The sequence below is a fragment of the Sminthopsis crassicaudata genome, chromosome 2, assembly GCF_048593235.1.
Source record: "Sminthopsis crassicaudata isolate SCR6 chromosome 2, ASM4859323v1, whole genome shotgun sequence".
In the NCBI taxonomy this organism is placed as follows: Eukaryota; Metazoa; Chordata; class Mammalia; order Dasyuromorphia; family Dasyuridae; genus Sminthopsis; species Sminthopsis crassicaudata.
Window position 1 is genome coordinate 596,254,028 of NC_133618.1, and position 13,560 is coordinate 596,267,587.

At 38.0% G+C, this 13,560-nt stretch overlaps 1 protein-coding gene across 3 annotated transcripts in view; it reads right to left on the reverse strand.

Moving 5' to 3' along the window:
• Positions 1 to 12,015, reverse strand: part of CACUL1 (CDK2 associated cullin domain 1) — an 84,854-nt gene extending 72,839 nt beyond the window's left edge. Inside the window, exons 1-2 of one of the 3 annotated variants that reach the window (XM_074295726.1) lie at positions 11,777 to 12,011; positions 11,247 to 11,615 (exon numbers count right to left, since the gene is read on the reverse strand). In XM_074295726.1, the coding sequence (XP_074151827.1) occupies positions 11,247 to 11,613 (367 nt within the window). In that variant the 5' untranslated portion in view covers positions 11,614 to 11,615; positions 11,777 to 12,011. Of the gene's footprint in view, positions 1 to 11,246 lie in introns of all 3 variants that reach the window. The other 2 variants (XM_074295728.1, XM_074295725.1) reach the window with 2 other exon arrangements.
• Positions 12,016 to 13,560: the final 1,545 nt, after the last annotated feature.

Below are 13,560 nucleotides of genomic sequence, written 5' to 3' on the forward strand. Positions count from 1 at the left end.
CTGATACAATTCTAAAAGGTGATTCACTATTAGCTCCATTCCAAAGATGAGTTGGCCAAGAGGCTAATGTCCAGAATGAAACTATGAAAAAGAGAGGGATAGCCCAAAATCTCCCATTTTATAATCTACGTGAGAATTAATGAGACATAACAAGACCTAAAACTTAAATATGGAAGTTTTTTTGAGGAAGAATATAAGGCTTTTAAACCAAGAAGCAATGTAATGAAGTTCCATTATAACAGTACTGATAAGTTTTTCATTATTAATTTGACAAATATGGCATGATTTCAGGGACACTTCCAAAATTATTTTTAAAAATAAAAGCAGGAAGTATAAGTGAAAGTTGAGAACTTTTGTGGTTATTTCCACAACTAACAAAAGTTGTAAGATACTTAATAGATGATTTGTACTATTAATATTTTTAAAATTTCCTAAGAACTAGGAAACCAATTTGGTTGGGCCACATTTTCCTCACCAGCAAAAGAAGGTTAAACTAGGATTTAACAACTTCCTTCTTAGGAAAACCATCAATATTTATCATGGGGGGGGGGGGGTGAGAGGGAATGGGAGGTTATCAGAGCAGCAGAACTTAAAAATGGCAAGTATCAGGAGTACCTACAGGGAATGAACTAGTTGATGAGAACAATATTGCTACCCGAAGGAAATATGTATAGTGAAAAGAAAAAAAAAAAAAAAAGGCATAATTTATATGATGAGAGAATTAAGTTTTAAAAATTAAAAGAGACTCTTAGCAGAAGTACAGAGTTGGTGATATGATTTCTGGGACAATTCTCTCAAACCTCTCAAGAATTTTTTGATTCCTGAATCTGGATTAATTATCAAAACCACTACTAAAAATGTTAAGCAATGCAGATGCAAGCACAAATCCATAGGGCACTCTACCGGAGACATCCTTCAAACCATTACTTTAGTGTAAATATTAACTTAGTTCCAAATAGCCCTAACAATATTACTGGTGCTCAAGAAGAGACTCAAATTATTTTTAAAAATCTAAGAGCTATACCTTGATCCCAAAAAATATACAAACCTGGTCTGACCTATTTTTTGATGCAACTGTGCTAGTACTTTGTGGTAACTATTCCTTTAGTAAATACCCACAAAACACTCTAACAGGATTATATAGAATTTAATTGAAGTCAAACTCACCAGCCTACAGTTTGTCATTCTTTTATGAAAATTAGGATATTTGTAATCCTCTATTCTCAATATTTCCTTAATTCTCCATCATCTTTCAAAGATTGAGTAACCAAAGATGAGATTGGTTCAACAATCCCATCTGCCAGCTTTTTTAATACTTGAGGAAATAGTTCATCTGGATGAACTGAGTTTATAGATCTATAGCTGTTCAGTGTTTATATAGACATAGATAGTTTTAACACTAAGGCCTAGAGATGTTAAGGACTTACTCAAAATCATAAGTAGTGTCAGAGTTGAGGTTTCAACCTAGGTCCTGACCCCAGACCAAGCTTTCTATTATAGTATCAATCCACTCAATTCAGCCTAAGTGTTTGCTGACAAGTTAAGGATTGCATACTAACTGCTAAAGGATAAAGCAACCATGACATTCCCAAAGTGGTCTGGGTTAAGATAAGAGTACAGGAGCCATCACCTCCCTACCCTTCTGTTATACTTCTCTGAATGTAATTTGAAATCACATTTACCTTTTTGAGCATCATATTGCACTCAATGAATTTATAAGTCTACTAAACTACCCCTCAATCTCAATTGCTATCTATCCATAACTCCCTTATCTTGTATTCATGAAACTGATGTTCCTAAACCCAAGAAAAAAACTTCATATTAATTCCAAGAAAATTTCTTATTAAACTTGGCTTAATATTCTAGCAGAAGTAGCAATCATTTTCACAAATGGAGAATATGGATAATAATCCATACAGAAGGATGCCTGTGGGGCCTATGGATTTCATTTTCAAATGCAATGTTATCTATGTATTATTACATTTTTATTTATTTGGTTAAATAGTTACCAATTACATTTTAATCTGGTTTGAGCTGTAGTAATGAGTATTACAAGTAGGTATATGTGACACCTCTGTACTTTTTTTTTAATTTCCAAATTTATTTTATTTAAAGAAGCAGGATATGCAAAAAGAAAAACAAAAAAACAATACAAAACAAAATGAAACTAAACAGAAGAGAATATTGTCATATGCCCAGTATTACCCAGGGAGGATTCAAAATATACATACCAACAAATATCAATTTAAGAAAATTAGTATTAGTATTATAGTAGAATAAATTATATTCATGAGTGTGTTTTTTTTTAACTTCATTGTAAATTTTTCTTTAGTTTTTTGCTGCATGCCTTATTTATTTTATTCTTTTTTCCCCCCACTTTTCATCCCTCACCATCACCCCTAAGCAGGCTAAGGATATTTTTATATATACATATGTAGATTAATACAAACACACACACACACACACACACACACACACACACATCCCTCCCTTTCATTCATCCCCAAGTAAACTACAGTTAAGATATATTTATATATACATATGTAGATATATACCAACATACACACACTCACATACACAAGTCTTTCTTATCCCTGCTGACCCTTCCATTAAATTCTGCTCCATAATTTGCCTTGACCCAAAGATCTCTCCCTTGTCTTCTTCCCCTACCCTTTGTCTCCCATCCACCTATTCTTCCTCTCTTATTTCTTTATAGATTTTGGATGGTGCTATACCCTTCATGGTACATAGGTAGTATTGCCTATTAAACTTATTCCCATTGTCAGTAGTGTTCAGAACTACAAGGTATACTTTCTTGTCTGTGTTTATTCTTCCTCTGCATCTCATTTGTATGACACTATTTTTACCTTAACTTTGCCCCAATCTTTCTTTTGAGCTTACTCAATTGTTAATAAGTATATATTTCTATATATATAAAACCAATCCATATAAAACCAACAATTGGTTTTTCACTAGTCTATGTTCACTCTGAGGCACAAATTTGTTCTATTTGTGGGAGAAATGGGGAAAGCTTGAAATTTATCAACCTACTCCCAACATCTTCCCAGAATCCTCCCAACACCTCTGTTCTAACCTGTCAATATCTTGACGTATAAATATTAGTTATAATTAAGGTAAATAAAAAAGTATTATTGCAGTCCTATTTCAAAGAGGGAGATATCTAGATATTTCAGGTCTCCTCCTTCCCACTATAGCATATTGCTATAGGGTTGTAAGTTACTTCTCTATGTCCTCAAGAATTTTTTTTTTCCCCAGATGGTCTATAAAATACTCAAATAATACTCTACTTATGCCTTCACTCTTCTTTATTCAAATGATCTGTACCATTTTTTCACTTCTCTGTTCCCTAGATTTCCATTAAAGTCTTACATCTCTTTAATGCTACTACCACATTACTATCATGGGTCCTCATTCTAAAGTTCTACACTTAAAAGGTCCAATTTGTGTCCCTGCATTAGTATCTCTAATTACTAATACAATATGTAGGATATATTTGAAAAGTATCCTGTCAATAACTTGACTTATTAATATCCATTTCTAGCTTTTTCTGTTTAGTCATCTTTCAGATTGTCCAACTTTTCATTAACTCCTTTTTGGGATTTTTATGGCAAAAATATTAGGGTGGTTTGACATTTCCTTCTCCAAGGTATTTTACAGATAAGAAAACTGAGGCAAAAGGGTTAAATGATTTGCCAAGAGATGCATAGCTAGTGTCTGAAGCTGTATCTGAATTCCAGTCTTTCTTACTTCAGACTAGGCACTGTGCCGCCAAATAAGTCACTTTCACGGCACATCTGTTTGTTGAATATCATCATGCTAAGAACCTTGACAAAAATAACTTAATTGCTCAGTAAAAAATATTACTTCTACTAGATCAAATAACAAACATTTATTAAGTGTCCACAAAAAGTGGTGGCATGGGATATGAATACAAATCCCCCCAAAAAATCCCAATTCTCAAGGAGCTTATATAAAGCAGATATTTATATAATATTATAAGTATGGTTTGTTTCTAGTATATTATTAGATGACATTACACTTATCACTGAAATGATTCAGATCTGAACAGTAAGCATTTATGATAATAAATTTGGAAGTGGGTTGAGTTGGTTAAAATATATTTGGTATTTTATGAGGTTTTAGAAATACCAGATTGCTAGTAATTAGGTAACAATTAAAATATAATTTATTCCAACATAAATAAAAGCATTCTTGAACTCCCATGCAACTTCGGCAACCAATGCCAAATTAAATGTTTATATATCAGTCTAAAGCATACATACATCAAGTTGATGCCATTCAGACTAAAGTAGCCAACTAGTTCAGTCCTGTCTAATAAATCAAGTTAACATGGGAAAACAATGAGGACCCATAATATCTTTTGGAATTGCCTACATTTTCACAATTTATCAGCTTTAAATTTTAAAAGAACCAAAATGGTTAAGCAACTTTAGCACAAATGAGTATTAAACTCAGAAATCATAGAAAGCTTTAATTCAGACTTGATTTTAACTATGGTAGTTAACTCATTGGCATTAATTCATTTATACCAATCTACTCAATCTCAGCAACTCCTCAAAGCCAGCCAGTGGTCACTGCTAAATATTCCATGAAAAACTAATGATATAAATCCAAATTTTAATCTTTGAAATCTTTCAAGTGTTATCAACATGTCTCATCAGGCAATGCCTAGACAAGTCTAAACAATCTGAAATGGAACTTCAAGTAAGAGTTGCAAAACCATGCCTTCTTTCTTCATGGCAAATGGAAAAAAAAAAAAAAAAAAAGGAACAGGGCATCTGTAAGTTACTTTTAACTGTTTTGGCCCAGGCAATATCATTTCATCCTTTAGTCATATGTTTTAGATTTACATTCCCCTCTCTTTAAAAAAAAAAAAAAAAAAAAAAAAAAAAAAAAAAAAAAAAAGAAAGAAAGAAAAAAAAGTAAAGTAGCCATAATTTTCAAAGAGTCACCTTAAATACACAAAGGGGTATGGTAATTTTAATAACATTAGACTCCAAGACAAATTATTATTAGTCCCTAATATTAAACAGGCTCATCCTACACAAATCCTGTCACAAATGGGAAAACTATCCAGCTCAATTCTATTCACCTCTAACAAGGCACTTAGGAAGCTGGACTGACTAGGTTCTGAGGTTCCTTTCAGCTCTAAATCTGTGATTCTTTAATAATGTATTAATAATGTACCAGGGGGGAAAAATAAGTTTAGTTTCTGCCTTGGCTTTTCTGATTGCAAATAAAACCTCAACTTCTCTCTATCTTCGCTTTCTCAATTGTAAATAAAATCCCAACAGGCTGGACATTTCAGATCTCTCATCCAAGGGAGAAAACCCACCAAGACAAAATGAAAGATTATATGTTAAAGACTTGAAGGAAATAAAACTGCCTACATGACTCAGCAACAAATTCAGAATTATTAAGTCAAAAAAATAAATAACATAAGTTCATGAGCTTTAAATTCAGAGGCCATTAGAAACAATCATGACTAGACAGTGAACAAGTTCCTCACTCCAATATGCTTTGCACTACTCTAGTTTGCCTTCTTAAGCAAGACTGAATATTAAGAAAAATGTTTCAGGAAGTTATGTAAAGGATAGAGATAATGGAAGCTGGATAGGATAACAAGGCAAAATGAAGGTTAGAGTAGATGACATCTAAGGCCTATTCCTAAAAGTCTGGAGTGGTAGCACTGAGAATAGGAAGGGTTAAATTTGACATATTCCAAAAGTTAGAAAAGTCAAATCCTATAAGACATGTTGGGGAAAAAAAAGGGGGGGGGTGGAGGAGGAAAGAATAATCAGGAGGTAGCAGTGTACAGAAAAGTGTTAGATTTGAAATAAACTGAAATGAGTTGTCATCGAAGTTCTACTCCTTACTGTATGACTCTAAACAATTTACCTTACTTCCCTACAATTAAGTTTTTCTTTCTGATAACATAAAAGACTATGTGACCACCTAAGGTCCCTAGCTGGGTCTAAATTCATGATCCTGTACCTCCAAGATTTCTAACCTGGAAGACTAAAGAAATGGTAACTGACCACTGAATACCTAAGAAAAACTAGTTTCTAAGGAGACAAACAATTTGAAAAGACAAATTCTATTTTGTTTCTACATTTACCCAAATCTCAAACTCTTCAAGTAAATCATGCTGCAGGTTGCTGAAAACATTGAATGGGAGGGCAGAGGAGGGAATAGGAGATATAAATTTAGGAAATATCTACAGAGGAAAAAAAAAAAATACCGACAATCAAGAAACAAGAATATGCTCTGCAGCTGTAATTAAACAATTCCCTCCACCAACTTTAGTATAACTAGGTAAGGTTTTAATAGATAATGGCTATAGGGCTTCACAAAAGTAATAAATTACAGAATATAACACATCTTCTGGACTCTAAGCCCACCACTTTACCTGCTACCAGACTGCTTCTCATGAGCATCTCATGGTACTTTTCTCAGGCCTGTTCTCTTGACCTAACAACAGCTAGCTAACCCACTCCACTTTGAAACTTTCTTCTCACTTGATTTCTGGGGTTTTATGTTTGCTTGGTTCTATTTTTTCCCCCAAACACTATAGAATTTTAAGGAATAGATTAGTCAATAGTTTCTGTTGCCACAGAGAAGTCATGGGGAATGAAAAATAAGAAATGTCCACTAGATTTATGAAGAAGAAAATCAGTTAACATTTTTAGAGAAAAAAAAAAATCAGTAGAGTAAATCTACTTCAATATATGTAAAAGAATAATAGTTGTATTTATGATTTATGGAAGGTTTTTGGTATGGAACTTGAAGAAAGTTTCTTCACTTCAATACTTCGCATATTTTCTTGCTCCAACATATTCAAGGCACAAAGATTAAAAGATTTTAGCCTAGATGTTGTCAAATTTGTCATATATTCAGAATCTTAAACATTGAAATTAATGTTTTAAATTGTCTTTAAAAATCTACATTACTTCAGTTTCTTTCTGATAATGAAAAAATAAGTTCTTTGACATTTATAACACAAGATGAGATTCACAGATGCATCTAAGAGTATGCCAAGTAAAGGGGGAAACAAAATCATGTTTGTCTACTTTCCACATATTTAAAAAAAAAAAAAAAGTCCCATTTATTGTTCTTTCTTTTTTGCCAATTTGTAAACCAAATCAAGGCAGATATGTTGATAAATCCCAAGGAAACAACAATAGTTAGAAAAGTAGGTTAAGAAAGACTATTCTAAGAGGTGTCTTTGTTTTTGCTTTTTTTTTTTTTTAATTTGGTAGCAGTATTAAATATAAACATTCTGGACAAGGCAAAATCCTTGAGTTTAACCTAAAGACACAGTGCAATCAAAATGTTTCATAAGATGAAATGAAATTTTAAAATTTGGCATAGATATAATAATTATATACATATTTCTTCTTCAAATTCCTTTATCCATCTCCATTTCTGCCCCCCTCCCAATGAAGATAAAAGAAGTACATTTATATGAGCTCTGGGTCCAAATTTAACTGCTACTTAGTGATTCTGAGAGAGAAAGAGTATCTCTTAGGGCCTTAGTTTCATCTGTAATATACAGGGGCTAGACAACATTTACAAGATTTTTTTCCATAGGTAAAATGTAATCTACATTTCAGAAATAGTCTATAATTATACTAGCTACTTAAAAGTATTTAATAGACGATCCATACTACAACCAACTTTTTAGAACTAGAAATTGCATTGCAAACATGCTCTTGTTCAGTCTTTTCCTTTATTGTTTCAGTCCTAACTTAGGTAAAGAGAAGTCTTGGAATTTGAGAATTTGTTTCACTAAGTGTTTTTAAGAATAGAAAGCTGCCTAGGATAGGTTAGTCTACCTCTTTCTACAGCTGGCAAGATTATCATCTGTTTACCTGCTGGGAGCAAAGTGGTAAGGGAGAGGAGAGGGGGAAGTTGGAACATAAAGGCAAATACAAATATTGAACACTGTCTTTACATGTATTTGGAAAATAAAAAATTATTGAAAATACGAAAATTTAAAAATATTTATCATTTAAATTCCTCTGGAACAGTTACCATACAACACAACTATGCACTTCTAAAATTATCAATATGGCTCTTTAAGCTGCAATGCAGTAATGTAAAGTAAACAAAATCTCTATGTAGTAGTTACAGCAAAAGCATAAAGACTATCAAGACCTCCACTACAAAGGTTCAATTTAAGAACATACTTGGCAAAAATAATAATAATAATAAACCAAAAGTTTACTCATCATTTGAATTGCTAGAGATTTTATACTTGAACTATAATAACTTCTTATTTTTCATGTTATCAGTTTAGAAGTGACAGTACAGTTAAGTTGGTGGGGAAAAAAGGACGGCAATACATCATTAGGCTAAGTCAGGCAGAAATAGCTTCAAATCCTACTGGATAGGCTTAGTCCAGTTCACAAACCCTCAGTGCCCCCTGGCAACTAAGACTAGAAGGTGCTGAGAAACTGCTTATTTACATCGGTAGAGGGAGTTTTCTGCAGTGAAATCCACAGGTCTTGTCCAAAATTAAATAGCAATTAAGCTGGACTTGGACTAAGTCCTGGCTCTGCCATTTAACAGTTGTATAGCCTTGGAAAAGTTATTTCAACTCAAATCTGTTTCATGTATAAAATAAGAGAAAAAATAAAAATAATGGTACTCACTATTTCTTGAGACTATGGTAAGAATACACAGCTTCAAGTGCTTTGCAACTATAAAGAGCTCTATAGAAACAATTAGTGACAATTTTTTGAAGAGTAAATTTGGAACATGAATTTGAAAAAGTTCTCTAAGCTGTAAGACTAACTATATTATGAAACATCTTTATATACCCAAACTCCACTGCAAAAATAATTGATGTTATCTACAAAATCAAATCTGGAAACTTAGGATCTTAATGAGTTCTCTGTAGCTAAAGTCGATCCTTCCATCTCAGAATACAATCAAAAGAAATCAGACCATTTTTAAGTCAATTTTTACAGTCATGCCTGAAGGGACAATGCAGTAGAAATTCTATTTGTAAGGAAGACTAAGCAGGAAAAAAGTGAATGAAATTTACACTGTAAATTGACAAATCTCAAAAGTCAAAAATTCACCTAAACCAGAAAAGCAACATATGAAAATCTTTGATGTTAGATATATAAGGCTGAAAGCAGTCAAGCTAGCAATCTATCATCTAAATATTTAGGTTTCAATAATATGCCAAATGTTGGAGTGAAAAGGGAGTAGGAATGGTTATGTGGTTAAGAAATGGTTAAGGAATGTTTAAGAAAAACCTTCATTATGAGACTGGCAGATAGAAATTAACATGATAAGCTACAGGTCAAGGTGAGTCCATAGAGCTTAAAAATAGGGAAAGTGGACCTTCTGCCAACAGAAGTGCATCTAGCTTTTCCAGGCAGGTTCATCAGGTCACCTCAGAGAAGGGCTTTTTAACTTGGTGACATGGATCTCTTTGGAAGTCTGGTGAAAACATGCATAATCTTCTTAAATATAATCTTTTTAAATGTTTAAAATAAAATAAAATATAGAGAATTATCAAGAAGACCAACTATATTGAAATATAGCTACCAAATTGGGGAGGGGGAGCTTGTGGACCCCAAGTTAAAAATTTTTGTACTTAGTTGGCATAGGATAACCAACAATGTCTTAGAACGGTGAATTTTTTCAAACTTAACCTTTTTGAAAAGGACATTTATTGTGGCACAGCTCCAATGGACTAAGCATGCAAAAAACAGTCTAGAGCAAAGTATCTTATAATGCCTATATATAAGAACAGCCACCACACAAACCTGCCATCTATCAATCAGAAATGAAATGCAATCTTAGCAAGGGTTTTAAGCAATCTGTGAGACAAACTGAAGGAAAGACAAGCGTCCATTAAGGTCTGTATGCACTAATTGGCTTCCTTGTAAACAGATCAACTTCCCCTACAAAATAATGTGAAGAAAGATTATTCAGGACAATGACAAATAAACCCAAATTTCCTTGAATTTTGATCAAATTATTTTCAAACATCTTTTAATTAGAAAAAAATTTAATGGAATCAAAAACATTCACTAGCACTTGGTTTTCATTTATTAACTTTCTTGCCAATTTAAATGTTTCTCATATTAATAACTAAATATTAAACATCAAATGAAGCTTTTCTTAGTTCTTATACAAGTCATCCGTCCAATCTTCCAAGCAGAAGTGCTGACCTGGACCTTAATAATAATTCAAGGATAAACATCTTAAGTGCCATCCTTTTCCACCCCACCCACGAAATGGAAAGCCAAATTAGGTATCAACATTATCTTCAAGTGACAAAAAGCAATGGGATACATTATCCTCCAATAAAAATTTGCATAATGTTATAATTGGATACTTTGATTCACCCTAATACGTGCTCTGCACAGCAAATTGGGCAATTACTAGTACAGCTTGACAAAATTAGTCACTGAAAACTTCATCTCAAAGTTGCTTTACCAGAGTGAAAAGCAAAATTCCTTATAATAATGGGGGGGGGGGGGGGGAAGTGCAAAAAAACCACATAAATAACCTCGTCATGACTGAAGTCTTTGACTTAGAAAATCACTAAAGAGAAGCTTTTTCAACTCTTAAGAATCAACTTGCTATTTCAGCAATTTTAAAAATAAGTCGTATGACGTCTTAGTTCAGGATGAAAAGACAGGTTTTTCTAAGGCGGAATAGGCTCACAGGGCTGAGACAGAGCACTCATCCGTCAGGAAGTTTTACATTCTGTAACAAACTTCCAACGGGAACAGGTGCTGGACAAAGTTCCCTTCAAGAAGGCCGCCTTGGAAGCGGAGATAGGACTTCTACCTGCCAGGGTCCTGTCGCAGCTTCCCGCTCACACAAAGCCCCGAGCTCCGCAGGCAGCCCGCCCCGCCAGAGGCCGGGCCGGTGTCCCCGGATATGCCGCGCCGCTCACACCCCGGACTCGCAGTTTCGAAAGGGAAGAGCCCTAGAGATCCTCCGGGGTGCCGCCGCCTGCTCTCCTCCCCCACCCCGGGACTAGAAGAGGGCCGGCTCTGCCCATTCCCCCCTCCCTGGCGGGGGTGGAACTCTAACAGGGGAGCCAAGGAGAGCACCGAGAGCCCAGAGCTGTTCCCCAAGGCGGCCGGGGGCACTATCCCGGCCGGCGGAGGCAGGAGGGGAGGGGGATCGGCGGGACCAAGACCAGAGGAAAGCGGGGGTGAGAGAAGACTCACAGAACTTGGAGGTGGAGGTATTGATGTTGATGGTGGCGCTAGGGGTGGGGGCAGTGGCCACCTTGGCCGCGGCCGCGTCGCAGCTCTTCATCATCATCATCGTCACCCCGTTGGCCTCCGGCGGCGGCCCCAACCCTTCCTTGGGGGCCTTCCTCTCGGTGGCCGCCGCTGCCACGGCCAGCAGCTGCACTCCCGGCGGCTCCCGGGGCGAGGAGGAGGAAGAGGAGGGGGGCGGCGGTTGGGGCGGCGGTTGCTGCCGGTAACCGTCCATGGCGGCCTCCCAGTTGTTGTGGTTCTGGTCGTCCATCATCGCCTCATAGCCGCCGCCGCCGCCGCCGCCCTCCTCCTCCTCCATGCTCTCCTCCATGCCTCCGGCCCCGGAGTGCCTCGCAGGACTCCCCCTCCTCCCGATACACACAGTCACACACTCACAGCCCGCCGCCCTCCCCTCGGTCCCTTTCCCCGCCTCCCGTGACACCTGCCGCCTTAACCCAGGGGCCGGGGCACCGCGGCCGCATGGCAGCGCTCACATCTCCGGAGACTGCAGAGGGACTGGGGGACGAGGGAGAGCGAAGAGGAGAGGAGGGCCTAAGAGGAAAGGGGAGGCGGAGGAGAATCGGGGAGACCGGCGCTAGCTGCCGGTGGGCGTCCCGGGCTCTCCTCGGGTACAGCCAAGCCGTAAAGTGCCGAGTGCCGCTCACGACATTTTACAGCAGCTCCCGCAGGGCAGTGAAAACGGACCGAGGGGAAAGCAAAAGAAGTAAGGGAGGAGGGGACCTGTCCCGGCAGAACACGTGGTGCGGGCGGAAGGGAAAAGAGGAAGAGATGGTGAGAGGGGCGGGGCCTCCATCGTCAGTTCCCCCCCCCGGGGTGCTATTGGCAGGAGGATTGCCAGGGACGCAGCTAAGCGATCACGTGTTGGGGGGAAAGGGTGTAGTATTGATTCAGCGAAGTTCTGACTTTCAATGGCGCGACCAATGAGGAGCTCTGTAACAGGTGACGGAGGAAGTAAACTGCGCTTGCGCAATTCTTGGGCCGGAGAGCGCTGTAGAAAGTAGGTGGGCTTGATAGTTTCTGGCTTCCCTCACACCGCCCCCGCCATGGTTGCCAGGACAACGCAGCACCTGTACAATTCACCCCCTGGAGAGCCCCAGGTAATAAAACGGCCTGTTGGGGTCGGTGAGCTCCAGGTTTGCTTTGAAACTTCAGGAGATCCATAACTCACTTCCTCTTCGCTCCATCTCCCCGTGCAGATTGCAAAGCACCCCATAAAACCCTTTCCATAAAACACCTTCCCACAAACCCCGTGGAGAGAGTTGTCCATCTGACCATCCTCTCCCGGTTACAAGGACGGCTCCATGACGTGATTTTATAGATTACAACGTCTGTTACGTGAGGGAAACGTGTCGTCTGTTATGAACTTAATTTATCCTCTTTTCTTCCGAAGTCCCGACTTTTTCTTTAGGCTCCCGCAGAGCGATGTGGGGTTACATCTAGTTCTATTGAGGGAGGAGACTGAATCAGATTCTAGTCCAACTAAGGAGATGTCCTGTTTCCTCAAAAACTGAGGTCAAAGGGTATGAACATTTATCAAAAGGACTCTTAAGTGATCCATGTGAGCAGTGCTGAGGTTTCACTCCATACCCTGAAATTGGCCAGGATAACCAAAACATGGAAAGCAATGAGCGTTAGAGGGGGGTGAAAGACGGGCACAAGCAACTATTCTACCCAGCCCGGTGCGGAATTATGCGAGAACGGTTACGAGGCTGTCTATGCGTTTTGACCCAGCAATCGCACCGCTGGGCACAGTCACCAAAGTTAGGGACATGAAAGAGAGAAATGCTGGGGGCAAGCAGTATGTGGACTAAGGAAGTGAGAGCGCCGTGAGGCCGAGGGGAAGAGTCCGGTGTAAGAAACCGCAAATGAGTCAGTTGGGCCGGAATGCGGAGGATAGTAAGTCTGGAAGGATCGTTGGGAAGGAGATTGTGCAGGATTTTAAATGCCAAAGACAAGGATGTTGGTTTTATTGCATAGCCAGTGGAAAGAGCTTTCTGAGCAAGGGAGTGACACAGACAGGGGGCTTTACTATCGGTCTGCTTATTCTATGGAGGGGGAAGATCGGAAGCAAGGGCATGTCTCTAGGAAGGTATAAAAATGTGATAAGGGATGGAGATACAAAGACATTAAAAAAAAAAGGCAAAACAATTACTTCCTTCAAAGAGCTTACATTCTCCTGGGGGAAAATAACATGATCATACATGAGTTAATACAACATATATTCGAATTTTATATATGTAAGGGTGTCATGCCTGCA